The 18187-nt window shown below is 40.5% G+C and overlaps 1 protein-coding gene across 1 annotated transcript in view; it reads left to right on the top strand.

The window, feature by feature from the left end:
- Positions 1-2973: 2973 nt before the first annotated feature.
- The window catches only part of LOC106878885 (protein XRP2), a 57908-nt gene continuing 42694 nt past the window's right edge, over positions 2974-18187 (top strand). The window contains exon 1 of the mRNA XM_089341360.1: positions 2974-3159. Coding sequence (XP_089197486.1) covers positions 3089-3159 — 71 coding nt within the window. The 5' untranslated portion in view covers positions 2974-3088. The remainder of the gene's footprint in view (positions 3160-18187) is intronic.

The following is an 18187-nucleotide window of genomic DNA, read 5'->3' as shown; positions in this document are numbered from 1 at the left end:
GGCTGATGTGTTAGCATGCTGGGCAAAACATCTGGTTTTGTGTTCTGAGTTAACATTCCACTGAGGCTGATGTTACCTTTCTCTTTTATCCTTTTATGGGGGGGGGGGTCAATAAAATAAGTACCAGTTGTGTACTGGGGAGAGGGGTGAGTCAACGTAATTGACTTACCTCCTCCCCAAAACTTACTATCTTATAATAATTCTGCTTGTCACTCCATTACTTAGCCCATCTGTAACACTTCTATGTGATTAGTTGAAGTGGGGGAGAGAGAGAGAGAGAGAGAGGAGGAATATGGGTGGGGAGGAGAAGAGAAGGTGGTGGTGAGTGAAACATGTAATTTTTTTTCTTCCCTTTTTTTAACTAAGTTTTTTTTTTCTCCGTTACTTAAACCTGTCTGTCATGCTTTCACGTGGTTAGTTGAATGGAAAGGCAAAGAGCAAAAGATAAAAGAAGAGAGAAAAACAGAATAAGGTGAAGGGTGAGAGAAAAAGAGAGTGCTGTGTATTAAGTCTATAAAACTGTGCATAAAGTATATAAAAGTGTATATATAAGGTGCATTAAGTAATTATCGTATTCCAGTTTCCTTTACTTTTCAATGATTAGCAGATGAGTGACTATCTTTTGATACAGACACAACACAAGCTTCGCTTTTAGGTTCATTGGATAAAGTTTCCAGAAATAACCCAATAAGTTTACCATTAATTCTGTGAATAATTCACAGGTCCTGCTAGTTAATATTATTATTATTATGGCAGTGAGTTGGCAGAATTGTTAGTACACCAGGCGAAACACTTAGTAGCAGTTTGTTCATCTTTATTTTCTGAGTTCAAATTCCACTGACGTCGACTTTGCCTTTCATCCTTTCAGGTTCGATGAAATAAATACCAGTTATGTACTGGGGTAGATGTAATTGAATAGCCTGCTCCTTCACAATTTCAGGAATTGTGCCTTTAGTAGAAAGGATTATTATTATTATTATTATTATTATTATTGATAAGGTGGTGAGCTGGCAGAATTGTTAGCAAATTAGACAAGGTGCTTAGTGGCAATTTGTCCATCTTTATGTTCTGAGTTCAAATGCCATCAAAGTTGACTTTGCCTTTAATCCTTTTGGGGTTGATAAAATAAGTACCAACCGACTATCCCCCTCTGAGGCTTCCGTCTCACCCCATGCTGTTTTTCGGACCCCCAAAAGAGTTTTGTAGGATATTAGGTCACAGGAAATCATTCATCAGAGAAAAAAATTTCCTATGATTCCGGGACGGGGGGGGGGGTCCTCTCGCCACCCCTTCCAAACCAAAATAAGGGATTTGCAGCATATTAGGAGGTTAGGGTACTTGATTCCACGCAAAAAATCTGAGTTTTTTTTTCTAAGTAAAAATCTTACGGGCTTTAATACAGAAATTTGCCATTGTTAGACCGTCTTGACGTTCTGAGTTCAAGTTCTGCCGAGGTTGACTTAGCCCTTCATCCTTCTGGATTCGATAGATTAAGTACCAGTGAAACACTGTGGTCGATGTAATGGACTAGTCCCCTCCCCACAAATTTGAGGCCATGTGCCTCCAGTAGAAAACGTCATTTTTAATTCGGCAAGCTGGCAGAATCGTTAGCACGCCGGACAAAATGCTTAGCGGCATTTCGTCCGTCTTTACGTTCTGAGTTGAAATTTTGAGGTCGATGTATTCAATTTACCCCCTCCCCGAGTTTAGTGGTATTGTTCCAAAATTTGAAATCATTATTATTATTATTATCATTATTATACTGCCGAGGTCAATTGTGTCTTTTCCTTTCGGAGTCGATAAAATAAAGTTGACCGCTAGGGGGAGGGGGTCATTAACTAGCCTTGTGTCCATAATAGAAAAGATTATTCATTATTGTTGTTATTTAACCCATGGTAAGGCATGCTTGAGAATGTCAATATTCATTAGCTAATTGGCAGAATTATTGACCATTTAGCTGAGACCCTTAAGTTCAAATTCTACTTTGGGCAAACTTTTTTTAGCTTTTGTCTTTCCAGGTTAGTATTTGTCAAATATAGAAGACAATCTCATCGATTACAGCTGCCTATATCTAAAAAAGAAGGTGTAGTCTTGCGCCTCTGTTACAAAATCGATAGTAATATTATCATTACTATTATTTTATCGATCTGTCATTGAGATCTGGTGGCAGGTATAGAGCGCCCTCTTGTCAGAACATTGGCAAAGGGGCAGACAACTCTAGCTTGGCCGCCGCACCAAGCGTGCATGGTTTGAGTTGGAAGGAGAAAAACAGCACGGCTGTCTGTCTCTGTCTGTTGCTGCTCTGTGTTTGTTTTATTTTTTTTTTTTGCAGCAAATGGTCAGTGAAGTAGCGAGCGGTGGAAGTAATTGCTTGCTCAACTGACAGTTATTGGGATTGCCAAGTTTGTTTTAGAGGTTTCCCCCGTGTTTGGTGCTGCTGTTGTTTGTTGTTGCTTCCGATGATGATGATGATGATGATGCTATCTTAGCGTCAACAGCAAGATAAAAGAAAAAAAAAACACATATCACTCATACATATACACATATATGTGCATATATGCATGTAACATATGCATATATTAGATATATATATATATATACACACATCTATATATTACTCACAGATTCTCAATCGCGCGCGCGCACACAGACGTGCATCATTGAATGACTGATGCATGGAACAAACCGTGGGGGGCAGAAAAGAAAAGAAAGAAAGCAGCAATAAACACGAACATCCCCCTCTATCAAAAACAGTTTGGAGTATCATCATTTTTATATCATAAGTAAAAAGAAAACAATCTGAAGCGAAAATACAAATTGGATTTTTAATCGCAACACTAACAGTTTTCACCAAGGCGTTAACTCTTCCTCAATCGGAACCAGAAAAAAAAAACCCAATTCATTAATCCAAAGAATTTACATATATATATATATATATATATATATATATATATATATATATATATATATATATATATATATATATATATATATATACATACGCCTCAGTAAGCCTGTGTAGGAAAAAGCAAATCAGGGCATTAAGATATCAGACACTCTTTAAGCGCTAGCAGCAATTTCTGAGACCATGGGGTGTCTGTGTCCGAAGGTACGGGAAGCCCTGACGGCAGAAGAGACACAACCATCGAAATATTCTTGGTAAGAAAAAAAAACAAAACAATTATTATTTTTTTTTTACTTGCTTCTTGCCACGCAAACAGTCTGAAGAAGAAGAAAAGAGAGAGAGAGAGAGAGAGAGAGAGAAAGAAAGAAAAAACCGTTGCACAGTCTTTGTCTGTCTGTCCGTCGGTCTGTCTGTCTGTCTCTCTCTCTCTATATATATATAGCCTATATATATATATATATATATATATATATATATATATATATATATATATATATATATATACATGCATACACACTGATTCACATATGAAATCATTCACACGCACATACATGTATGCACACATAACCATTGATATATACATATATATCGTATATAATTTTTATGACACACACACACTCATATACACTTACATACATACACTCACATATGAAACCATTCACACGCATATACATGCATGCATGCATACATACATACGTAACCATTAATATATATATATATATATATCGTATACGATTTTTTATAGTACACACACACACGTATATCCGCACGCAAGCACGCACATACACACACACACATACACAGACACGCACACACACATACACACACACAGACACGCACACGCACACACACACGTAATGTATGTAACCAGACGACTTCTGGGCAGAATCGGTCTGTTAATTTTAGTTTACACTGACAAACATCGTGACAGCTACTATGTTGTTGATAATAATGATGCTGACGACGATGATGATGATGATGATGGCTATTGTAGTATTAGTAGTAGTAGTAGTAGTCTTTGTTTATGAAGGTGATGATGATGATGATGTTGTTAATGTTACTGTTGAGGGTGACCAGATTGTTGTTGATTGGTGATGGTGATGATGATGATGATGACTGTGGCCGTGACATTAGCGACGTGATTGTTTGCAAGCCCCGCAAGTCTACCTCGGCCATAGCAGTCCTAAGATCAAAGGAATTCCAACCGCGACCGTCCCGCCTTTTTTTTCTTCTTTTTTTTTTTTGTATACATCTATGTTCTAAGAGTACAATGTCTGATGTTCTGTCCTTCTTCAAGACGCTCGGATGCGTTTTGAGGGACATTTGGCTTCTATTACTAGCAATTCGTGAGACCACACAGAGTCGGTAGTGGTGGTGGTAGTAGTAGTAGTAGTAGTAGTAGTCATAGTAGTAGTATATGTTGGTTGTGATGATGACGATGACGATGGTGATTGTCTTATCCCCCTCTTTAAACGTCTTAGCATATTTTATTCTAGACATTCCTTCTTTGTTCTTCATCCTTTTCTTCACCGCAGCTTTATACTGCTGTTTGTTTGGCCCTAAACAATCACAGCCATTTCAGCCGTGACCACCTCATCTACAACATCCAGTGCTTCGTTTCTTTCCTCCCCTCCTCGTTTAAGACGCTTCTGTGTGACACGAGGGAGACTTGGCTGCTATTTCTACCAGGTCGAGCGACCACTTAGAGGTCCTCACCTCCTTCAATGTTGCTGATGTGGTTGTTGACTACCTCCCCTCCCACCATCACCACCAGCACCGCCACCTTACCACTCAGTAAACGAGCATCTACGCGCTGGCACGATCTGCTAGAAATAGCAGCCAAATCTCTCCTTAACTCATTACCTTACTGTTTAATGAGTAGGACGGTGAATATGTAGTCCGAGACGGACAGTCTAAGAAAAGGAAAAATAGACGTGAGGATCACGGCTGGAACACTCTTGAAATGTCTGGTTGATCGGAGAATATCTTTGATTAACAACTGTTGCTGTTGTTAAGGCGGATACCCTGCACTCCCTTGTCGGGTGTTGTCGCTGTTGTTGTTGTTGTTGTTGTTGTTATGTTGATGGTTGTTGTGGCAACTGTGTGAGTCCACTTTTCGTTCTTCTTCCCTCCCTTTTTTTGTGTGACTTGTTGTTGCTTCAAACTCCGACACCTTCATACATCTTTGTCGTAACATGTTTTAAGAAAATGAATCTTTCAAATCTGGCGACCTGATGTCTACCTTCCTATCTGTTTTCTCTCTCTCTCTCCCTCCCTCTCTGTCTCCCCCCTCGCTCTGTATACATACCTACTTATCTATCTATCTATCTAGCTGTCTATCTATCTATCTATCTATCTATCTATCTATCTATCTATCTATCTATTATCTATCTATCTATCTATCTATCTATCTATCTATCTAATCTATCTAATCTATCTATCTATCTAATCTATCTATCTCTCATAATATAAATATATATATATAGAGAGATATATATAGATAGATAGAGAGAGATAGCAACCTATCCGTCCACCTTTGGTCAATCTGTCTCCTTTTTTCCCTTCCTTTTCTTCCTTCAGGTCATCCCATCTATTTTATTATTTAAAGTATATCTAGGACTATATTTATCCATTATGCAATGTGTCCTCCCCCTTTTTTAAAGGTGTGTTTTGAGGGAGATTAATTTACGATTTCTAGCAGGGGTGAGCGACCACATAAAGGCTCCCTCCCTGTTTTCAGGTTATAGATGCAAGATAAGAGTAAGTCATCTTAGCCATTCTTTTATATGGTGCCAAAAATTAACCTGGACATTGTACAGGAATGAGGTGAAGGAAAGAACTTCACCTCTTTGTAATTAAACATTTCTGTTCAATCGTGAAAAATCTGCTGGCAAGGAAAAAGCCCTATTCCCAGCGGGAAGGACCGAGTGCAAAAGAAAGCCAAGCATGGAAGACCTCTCGATGAGGATAAAACCTTAGAGAAGGCGTTAGCCGAATGTCATCTCAGACTGGGTTTCCCAAATATCTTAGTGTTTGTAAATTATGCGTATTTTTTTTTTTTTTGGTGGTCTCAGCTTAGTTTGGGCGAAGGGTCTTCAGACCAGACGTGTCCTTTCTACTTGCAGTGATCTGCAACTAAATCGAATAGGTTTCTTGTGACAAACCACGCCAAGTATAATATAATGTAATATAATATTATATAATATATACACGCGCGTGCTCACCCACACGTATGCATACATGCATACATTCATACATACATATTCATGTAGACATTGCATTCATCCATTCACATACATACATGTATGCATGCAGGCACTCAGACAGACAGATAAATAGATAGATTGATAGATTATTCTTTTGGGGAATAGTGGATCTCGAAGCACGTCAAGCTATATATGAAAGCACGTGAATATTAGGCTGAAAAACCCTTCTGGATAGAAAAACTCGAAGGCTGCAACCTGATATTTACATGCTATTATTTATAGATTTTATGTGCTTCGAGGTCGAATATTCCAAAAAAAAAAAAAAAAAAAAAAAATTCACGTTCTCCCGAAAGCTTATAAATTTTTTTATCATACACACACTTCACACACACACATGTACACACATCCTGAATACATACCTGTACACACGTTATTATACTATACGCATTATACACACCGCAGGTAACACTTTTAAAAATTAAAGCCATGTAGCTAAAGTACACGCGTGCGCGCACATACACCCTCTCTCTCTCACACACACAACATATATTTATTTATTCTCTTTCCAGCTGTCTCCCGTAAAAATATAAGATTTATTAAAATCTAGTTTGTTATTTATATCCATCTGTTGGAAACAGCAGTTATACATAGACGGACACGAATATAGCTACCCACACATATGGGGACACACACACACACACACACACACACACACACGCACGCACGCACATATATTATATAGTATAACATAATATTATATATATATATATATTTTAAAATCTGTATATGGTATATATATATGGTTCAAAATTGTACACAAAAAAACGAAAGACAGAGACAGGTGAGGGAGCAGGAAACAAGGTGTATTATTTTGACACTCAGGAAAAATGGAAGTGTCTTTGACGTTTCGAGCCTATGATCTTCTACAGAATATGTATATATGTATGCATATGTATATTCACCTTATTTCGAGCTGTGCGGATAATACCGGACTGACTTGGTGCTTCAACTTAAGTATTTAATTCAACTGAATCTCAATTATTTCTTTTATATATATGTGTGTGCGTGTGTGTGTGTGTGTGGAAGAGCGTAGGCTCGAAACGTTAAAGACTTTTTCAATTCCCGAGCGTTATACTAATACATCTGTTTGTTTTCAACATCACCTGTCTTCGTCTGTTGTTTTTTGGTAAATTCGCCCTATATATATATATACGCGCGCACACACCCACACTTATACACACACACACATGCACACTTATACACACACACATGCACACTTATACACACACACACGCACACACCCACACTTGTACACACACATGCACACTTATACACACACACACGCACACTTATACACATGCACACGCACACTTATACGCGCGAACACACCCACACTTATACACACACACACATGCACACTTATACACACACCCACACTTGTACACACACACACACACTTGTACACACACACGCACATTTATACATATGCACACGCACACTTATACGCGCGAACACACCCACATGCACACTTACACATACACACACACACTTATACGCGCGCCCACCCACACTTTTACACACACACGCACACTTATATACACACACACTTACACGCACTCTTATACACACACACACTCACCCACACCGCAAGTCCTTTTTATTTATTCCTCTGTTCCCTATCGTATGTGTTCTCTCCATTCCGTTTCACTTTCGTTCATGGAGGAATTTAGACCAATCACGGGTAAACTGCGGCCCGGCCCTTGGGACTTTCTGAATGTCATACACGCCCAACGAAACGTTAACATGAATTTATATTGGCGAAGGTAAAGAATACGCACACCCGGTGTTTAGGGTTAGGGATTAGGGTTAGGGTTTAGGATTAGAGCTAGGGTTTAGGGTCAGGGTTAGGGTCAGGGTTAGGGTTACACCGAAAGCGGGTGGTGTGCATATTCTTTACCTCCGCTTTTATATTGGTACTGCGGCCCCTCTTCTCGGAAAAAAAAATGGTTGTCTGTGCCTGGATTAAGTCTGTCGATCCATTGGTGGTTTCAGACCTGCTAGAAAAAGCAGCTAGATCTCTCTCGAGTCATTCCTGTCCATTTCTACTGTCTTTAAAGAAGGACTATTAATCCTAAATCCCACCACCACCATAACAAAAAGGACGGATTGGTCACGGGTGGATTGCCTCTGATCATATAGGCCTACTCGATCAAGGAGGGTGGGGTGGGTTGGGGCTAGCTGATTTGCACCTTAATCAGCGAGATTAAATAGCAAGAACGAAATTCAACCAGCTGCAACATGTTTCGACAAGCAACAACCTCCAAATGTTGTTGTTGATTCGCCTCCACCACCACCACCACTACCACCATCGCCGCCGCCGCCGCTACCACCGCCACCACCACTATCATCACCACCACCACCACCACCATCACTGCCCTCACCCTTTGTGATGTTTGTTATTATTATTATTATTATTATTATTATTATTATTATTATTATTATTATTATTATTATCAATCCCCCGTTTTCTTCCCCGCTGCACATCCTACTCAACCCTCCACCTCCACCCACTTATTTCTCACAACAATCTGGTCTTTCTTTCACTTTCTCTTTCCCCTCCTCCTCCTCCTCCTCCTCCTCTTCTCTCTCTCTCTCTCTCTCTCTCTCTCTTTCTCCCATTTTCTCTCTGCCTCTCTCTTTTTTTGAACTTGGTTGAAGGAACGAAGTCTTCTTGCGCACAAATATTCGAATTATGTCGTGTAATCTTGAAGACAGGTCAGACCTTTACGACAGAAAGGCGTTCCAGCTTTGGCCATCCTGTTTTTTTAAGAGCTGTTTTGTTTTGGTGGTATCTAGTACTTCTGTACTTTAAGGCGGTGGTGGTGATGCAGGAACATGCATGCGTGTGTGTGTGATTCGAGGGAGATAGGCGTCTATTTCTAGCAGGTGGGATGATCACGTCAAAGACTCCTTCATTGGAACGTTTCGGATTTTTTTCTTGTTTGACTCTCAGGAGGTCAATCAGAATGGCATCGATCAGATCTATGACCCTATGATCGAAGGCTCTCCACTCATACCATCCTGTCTGTCCCCTACAAGCAAGGAACCCAGGACTTCGTTATCCAGTGTTATCTGAGGGAGAATTGGCTGCCGTTTCTAGCACACTAGCAACCACTTATAAGCTCCTTCGTTGGCTCGTCTGTGTTTTTTCAGAATACCGATCGGAGAACACACACACACACACACACACACACACACACACACACACACCTTCGTCTGCATACACACATACATACGCACACACGCACACACACTTACACTCGTCTGTACATAAATACAAACACACAAACGTGCGCACATACACACTCTCACGAACACACACATACACAAAAAAGCACCTTCATCTACATACACCCACACAAACACTCTCAAATGCGTATACATATACACACACACTCACGTACACGCAGACACAGAGACATACTTTTATCTGCACGCACACACGCACAAACGCGTGCACATGCACACACACACACACACACACGTACACGCACACACAGAGAAACATACCTTCGTCTGCACACGCGTGCGCACACACAAACATACACGCACACATACACAGACATACGTCCGACTGTAAACACACAATGTGTGCACACACACACACACACACAAACATAAACACATACACAAAACACAGCCTGCCTATACACACATACACACACGCACACACACGTGCACACACAAACATACACGCATTCACATACACACATACATTCACATACACATACACCCTTTTACTTGTTTCAGTCATTTGACTGCGGCCATGCTGGAGCACCGCCTTCTAGTCGAGCAAATCGACCCAAGAACTTATTTTTTGTAAGCCTAGTACTTATTTATCGGTCTCTTTTGCCGAACCGCTAAGTTACGGGGACGTAAACACACCAACATCGGTTGTCAAACGATGTGGTGGGGGACAAACACAGACACACAAACATATACACACACATACATTCATACATACATATATATATATATATATATATATATATATATATATATATACATATATATATATATATATATATATATATATATATATATATATATACATATATATGATGGGCTTCTTTTAGTTTCCGTCTACCAAATCCACTCACAAGGCTTTGGTCGGCCTGAGGCTATAGTAGAAGACACTTGCTCAAGGTGCCACGCTGTGGGACTGAACCCGGAACCATGTGGTTCGTAAGCAAGCTACTTACCACACAGCCACTCCTTCGCCTACAAGCACTCATTCATCTATACACATACAAGCACATACACGCACACAAATAGGTACACCTATACACACACTTACGGGACACACACACATATACACACACATACAAAGCCTCAGACTTGCTTGCTCTTGTATGATTATAGTTTTTGCTGTTCTTGTTTAGCCCCAGGTCTGATCTGCTTGCCTTGACTACTGATCAAAAGTTTTCCAACTATGATTGTCCTGTTTGCTTTTATTTATTTTTTTTTTTGAAATTAAGGATAATGTAGAATTGTGTGTAGTGCGTGTGGGGGGTGGCTAGGTTTCATTAACATAAAGCGATTGACATTTATTGTTGATAAAATCTAAAATCTATCCCCGTAGTCTGTATCAGTAATATTTACAGTATTAAAAGTAACGAGCTGGTAGAATCGTTAGCACACTGGGTAAGATGCTTAGCCGCATTTCTTCCAGTACTCTGTGTTCTGTGTTCAAATTCTGCCAAGGTCGACTTTGCTTTTCATCTGTTTGGAGGTCAATAAAATAAGTACCAGTTGAACACTGGGGTTGATGTAATCAACTTACCCTCTCCCCCTGACTTGCTGGTCTGGTGCCAAAATTTGAAACCATTATTACTAGTCAGTTTTGAGTTCAAATTCCACTGAGGTCGACTTTGCCTTTCATCCTTTCAGGGTCGATAAAATAAGAACCAGTTGGTTGCTGGGGTCGATGTAATCAACTTAATCCCTCCTCTAGGATTACTGGCCGTGTGCCAAAAAAATTTGAAATCAATGTTTACAGCATCATATACATCATCGTTCATTTAACGTCCGCTTTCCATGCTAGCATGGGTTGGACGATTTGACTGAGGACTGGTGAACCAGATGGCTACACCAGGTCCCAATCTGATTTGGCAGAGTTTCTACAGCTGGATGCCCTTCCTAATGCCAACCACTCCGAGAGTGTAGTGGGTGCTTTTACGTGAAATAATATATTGTGATTGCTTGAGATTCACAGATGCTTGCCGTGTCCTTGAGATTCTTCGTTGTTTGTGGCATTTCTGATTTTCTCTCTATGACCTTTCAGATGAGTATTCAGTCCCATTGTAGATCTGCATGCTTTGAAGCATAGGCAACAGGCGAAAGTGGAGGCGCAATGGCCCAGTGGTTAGGGCAGCGGTCATAGGATCGTGGTTTCGATTCCCAGACCGGGCGTTGTGAGTGTTTATTGAGCGAAAACAGCTAAAGTTCCACGAGGCTCCGGCAGGGGATGGTGGCGAACCCTGCTCTACTCTTTCACCACAACTTTCTCTCACTCTTACTTCCTGTTTCTGTTGTGCCTGTAATTCAAAGGGTCAGCCTTGTCACACTGTGTCACGCTGAATCTCCCCGAGAACTACGTTAAGGGTACATGTGTCTGTGGAGTGGTCAGCCACTTGCACGTTAATTTCACAAGCAGGCTGTTCCGTTGATCGGATCAACTGGAACCCTCGTCGTCATAAGTGACGGAGTGCCAACAACAACAGGCGAAAGTGGTAACTTACTATGTACTTCCAACTAGTTAGGTCTGCACATGTTGCCACTCTTTCATTGCCATAGGACATTCAGTAATTGGAATGAAAAATGAGGTCACCATAAAGACACAGTTCTATGTTATTGGATTATGGTGAATAAAATGCTTGTACAACATGAATACCACTCTCGGAATCTCCATGATTAGTAAGTACCTGGTGACAGGCCAAAATGAGATGACCAGTATTCATGTGAAATTCTAGGCTTTTCATCAGTGTCTTTCTCTCAGAAGGATGCTGTGACAACAGCTAGGGGTCCCTCACTCCTGGTGGTTTTACTGTGTGCCCTGACACCAACCAAAGGTGTTTCTGTGTCCTTGCACTCAGATGAAATATCGTCACATATTCTAGTTAACCCATGACACTGATAAATAATATATATATAAACTCAGCTGGTAAAAATGAGTAGTACCTGTATTTCAAAGGGTTGTCACATTCTGTGTCGTGCTGAATTTCCCTGAGAACTATGTTAAGGGTACACGTGTCTGTGGAGTGCTCAGCCACTTGCATGTTAATTTTACGAACAGGCTGTTCCGTTGACTAGATCAGTTGGAGCATTCATTGGTGCAACTGAAGGAGTGCCAGTTAAAGCACCCAGCTCACTCTGTAAAATGGTTGGCGTTAGGAAGGGCATCCAGCTGTAGAAAACCATGCCAAAACAGATGACTGGAGTCTGGACAGTTCTCAAGCTGGCCAACTCCTGTCAAACTGTCCAACCCATGCCAGCATTGAAAATGGATATTAAACGATGATGATATATATGTATATATATTACTACGCTCTCTGAGTGGTTGGCGTTAGGAAGGGCATCCAGCTGTAGAAACTCTGCCAAATTAGATTGGAGCCTGGTGTTGCCATCCGGTTTCACCAGTCCTCAGTCAAATCGTCCAACCCATGCTAGCATGGAAAGCGGACGTTAAACGATGATGATGATGATGATGATGATGATTCTGACTGCCCACCTTCTTTCGTATTCTAACTCCTCGTCCCCTAGCTTAAAGGAACTCCTACCTTCCCCAGAGCTCAGTGTCATAGTCTTCAAGCTGCATGATGATCTCAGTAGTGCAGGTGGCATGAAGTAAGCACCCAGTCCATTGCTGTAAAGTGGTTGGCATTAGAAAGGGCATCCAGCTTTAGGAACCATGCCAAAGCAGATTCTGGAGCACAATGCAGTCTTTGGACCCATCAGATCCCGTCAGACCAGACAACTCACACCAGCATGGAGCACACATGTTAAATGATGTTAAATATATATCGTTGCTATTATGTTAAAGTGTCGTATGTCCAAATCTGGCCAAATGCATTTTTTAAAAATATTTATTTTTGCTTGCAATAGCCAGTTCTTTTGGTCAAGCTATCTCCAGCTGCTAAGATATCAAAAATTGGTCAAAGTGTAGTACAACGGTTTTTTTTTTCATTCTCTGAACAAGCAAAGTTCTGTACTTACAAGAGTTTTGCATAATAGCAACGATATATATATATATATATATTTACAGTGTGCGAGAGAAATCTGTTCTGGAGTCTTGTTTGTTAACTTAATTGTTCGTCACATGAATAATTAAAATGCATATAAATAAAAATAGTCCATTCCAAGTCACACCCAAATTCCACATAAAAGCATGAAATATATATATATATATACATATATATATATATATATACTGTTGCTAAAAGCAACAGTAACATCCACCCCTAGGGGTCAGCCACACTTAAGTGGCAATATACTACACTTTATCGTGCAGTTACTGTTAATACTTCATTTAGAGAATTAACATTGCTTATATATATATATATATATATATATGATAGGATTGCTTCAATATTTCAGGGGTAGTCTGAAGTATCTAAGCAACCAGGGGATAGTTAAATCCGAAGGCACTCCTGGAGATTACTTGTGTGGGTACTGTCTTTGTTAGAAGGTATCCAGAGGCAGGTAATTTATTGTTTAAACCGCAGTCTGTAATTATAATTAAGTGGAGAATGGAGAAACAAACATAATTAAATCAATGGCTAACTAGCCTAATTGACTTGCTTCTTCTTGTGTTTGTTTCTCCATTCTCCACTTAATTATATATATATACATTATATATATATACATATATATACATTGGGCCTCACCGAGGCGATGACTACTGACCGAGACCTTTGGAAATGTGCTGTGCGTGAGAAGACCCGGCAAGCCAAGTAAGATCGTTGCCAGTGCCCCTGGACTGGCTCTTGTGCGGGTGGCACATGAGATGCACCATTTTGAGCATGGCCGTTGCCAGTACCGCCTGACTGGCCTCCGTAGGATTTTCGAGCGAAATCGTTGCCAGTGCCCCTGGACTGGCTTGTGCGGGTGGCACATAAAAGACACCATTTCGAGCGTGGCCGTTGCCAGTATCGCCTGACTGGCCTTCGTGCAGGTGACACGTAAAAGCACCTACTACAATCTCTGAGTGGTTGGCGTTAGGAAGGGCATCCAGCTGTAGAAACTCTGCCAAATTTAGATTGGAGCCTGGTGTTGCCATCCGGTTTCACCAGTCCTCAGTCAAGTCGTCCAACCCATGCTAGCATGGAAAGCGGACGTTAAACGATGATGATGATGATGATGATATATATATAGGACAGGCTTCTTTCAGTTTCCGTCTACCAAATCCACGCACAAGGCTTTGGTCGGCCTGAGGCTATAGTAGAAGACACTTGCCCAAGGTGCCACCCAGTGGGATTGAACCCAGAACCACGCAGCCATGCCTGTACTTATATATATATTATATCATGGCACTCCGTCGCTTACGACGACGAGGGTCCCAGTTGATCCGATCAACGGAACAGCCTGCTCGTGAAATTAACGTGCAAGTGGCTGAGCACTCCACAGACACGTGTACACGCACACAAATAGGTACACCTATACACACACTTACGGGACACACACACATATACACACACATACAAAGCCTCAGACTTGCTTGCTCTTGTATGATTATAGTTTTTGCTGTTATTGTTTAACCCCAGGTCTGATCTGCTTGCCGTGACTATTGATCAAAAGTATTCCAGCTATGATTGTCCCGTTTGCTTTTATTTTTAATTTTTGTTTGTAATTAAGGATAATGTAGAATTATTCTTTTGTACTCTAGGCACCCAGGCCCAAAATTTTTGTGGAAGTGGGGGGGGGGGCAGTCGATTAGATTGAATGCAGTATGCAACTGGTACTTAATTTATCGACCCTGAAAGGATGAAAGGCAAAGTCAACACTTCAGTGGAATTTGAGCTCAGAATGTAAAGACAGACAAAATACTGCTAAGCATTTCGCCCTGTGTGTTAATGTTTCTACCAGCTCGCTGCCTTGTGTGTGTGTGTGTTATATATATATATATATTAACCCGAAATATATTAACCCGAAATTTTAAACCGAACATAACAGATGAGCATTATTTAGAAAATGATGTCACACGTTATCGAGGCTACCATTCTTTCTGGATGTGCAAAAGGGGATGACGTCTTTATTCCAAGAATTCCTCTTACTCCATCAGGAGCAGACATTCCTTTTACATTCAGAAGACTACAATTCCCCCTTCGTGTGACTTTTGCCATGTCCATAAACAAATATCAGGGTCAAACACTGTCTGTAGCTGGTCTTCTCTTGGAAGAGCCCTGCTTCTCACATGGACAACTGTATGTTGGCTGCTCAAGAGTGGGCAGCAACAAAAAACCTATTTGTATATGCTCCACAAGGGAAAACAAGGAACATAGTTTACAATGAGGTGTTATAATCACAACAGCAAGAAAGTATGTACATGATCACCTTCTTTTACGAAACTTCATTGACTTTCATATATTTATATTGATATACATATATATACGTGTGTTTGGGTGCGTGTGTGTGTATACATCTCTATATATAAAGATGATGCGTAGTCTAGACGGCGTTTTTAGATTTCATTATTCTCTTTAACCTGGGCAACGCCGGGTATTTCTGCTAGTATATATATATATATATATATATATATATATATATATATATATATATATATATATACATATATATATGTATATATATATACACACAGACGTGTGTGTTTGTGTGCATGTCTTTCTGGAGTCGTGTTAGTGTTAATAGCGTCCATGGTAACAGCCAATCAAATGCGATTGACTTTAACACTGAGTGATCAACTAAACGATGGTGGCGCTGGCGGTGGCTGTAGAAGTAGCAGTGGCCGTAGTAGTGGCAGTGGCAGTGGTGGTGGTGGTGGTGTCAGTTGTAATAGTATCCTCTGTATTGTTGTTTAGCAGCACTTGATCAGCTCTGATCTAGCTGACCAAGGCGTACCAGCCATGACCATCCCATACTATCATTCCATGCCCTTTTTCTTTTTTTCTTTATTTGCATCAGACAATGGAATCTAAGACCTTCCTTATCCAATGTCTCCTCTATTATTGTTTCAAAGATGGTAGGCTTTATATAAGAGAGATTTGGCTGCTATTTCTGGATGGCTGAGCAACAGCCATCCTCTATATTGTATTGTTGTATGGTGGTGGTGTATTGGTGCTAGTAGTGGTGGTGGTGGTTGTGGTGTGAAACGTGCTTTACAGTAATGGTATTGAATGGTGGTAACAGTAGTGTTGGTGGTAGTGGTAGTAGTAGTAGTAGTAGTAGTAGTGGTGGTTGTGGTGGCAGTAGTAGTGGCATTAGTGGTAGTGGTGGTGATGAAAGTAATAGTGTTGGTGATAGCAATACTGGTGATTGTCGCAGTGGTGTTGGTGTTGGTGGTTGTGTTGGTGGTGGTAGTGGTGGTGTTGGTTGTTGTGGTGGTGATGGTGGTGATGATAGTAACAGCAGTATTAGTGGTGGTGGTGGCGCTGGCGGCGGCAGTGGTGGTGGTGGTGGTGATGCTGGTAAATAATATGAAAGAAAGAGATTATTACAAACAAATATACATTGATTTATTATATTCTTGCTGAACAAAAGTCTGTCTAGAGTCTTTGGTCCAACACAACACACACACACACACACACACACACACAAACGCACACACACTCACACACACACATGCTTACGTGTATGCACATGCTTATACACACACACAAATGGACATAAGCAGAATGCACATACATACACACATGCACAAAGTGAAATGCACACACATCCACACACATGCAACATACATACACACATATTCATATAATACACATATACACTCATACACATACATGCACACACTCGTATATACACACACACACACACACACACGTAGCCCCCATCCAACATTTATTTACAGTTGTCAAAATTTCATACGTCTGTTGCCTTACAATCTGATATGGGTTACAAAGAACTGTAAATTCATGTTCTCACTTGCATTATTGCGTTTTACATTGCCAACTGATTGATTGGTAATTTATTAGAAGGTCATAATGGAATGTCGTGAGAAAAATCACAATCTTTCAATATTTATTTTAACCTTTGTTGACCACTTGACCACTGATTCTGCTAGAAATAGCAGCTATATCTACTTTAGAGCTACTTCTAATGTCTTAACCCTTTAGCATTCAAATTACTCTCTCAAATATATTGCTTATTCATTCGCATTGTTTTGAATTAATCATGCATTGTTTTGTAGTTACAAGATTTTGATGGTCTGGTTGCTTATTTTTTTAGAATGACATTACAGGGTAGACGTGAGGGGCCAAATCTGGTCAAAAACAGGTGGAATACTTGGGCCAGGCATGACTGGTGTAACCCTTTAGTATTCAGATTATTCTGCCAAATGTAACGCTCATTTATTCACATTGTCTTGAATTAACCATGCATTATCTCATAGCTTTGAGATTTCAATGATGCGATTGTTTCTTTATAGAATGACATTGTAGGGTAGACTTGAGGGGTCAGATCTGGTCAGTCTGAACATAAAACAAGTAGAATATTTGGGCCAGATATGGCTCGTTTAGCTCTTTAGTATTCTGATTACTCTGTCAAATGTAATGCTTATTTATTCACCTGGTTTGGTCATGTGATGTAGATGGATGCCGACAGCTCCATAAAGAAGTGCTGATTTCTCAAACTAGATGGAACACAAGGGATGAACTACTGAAGAATGACCACAGGGCACTGAACCCTTCGTGCGAGACGACAAAGGACCGAGATTCCTGATGCCTTGTTGTACTCAGAAGACCCATACTCCACAGTAGAAATGTTAAGATCGGTTCCTTTGGCGGTGTAAAGCACTCATGGCCGTACCATGTAAAGCGCCTGTGTGGGACCATGTAAAAAC

Source organism: Octopus bimaculoides, chromosome 24, assembly GCF_046866305.1.
Source record: "Octopus bimaculoides isolate indiv1 chromosome 24, ASM4686630v1, whole genome shotgun sequence".
Classification (NCBI taxonomy): Eukaryota; Metazoa; Mollusca; class Cephalopoda; order Octopoda; family Octopodidae; genus Octopus; species Octopus bimaculoides.
Note: the sequence above shows the minus strand (reverse complement) of the source record. Positions and strands in the feature narration are given on the sequence as shown.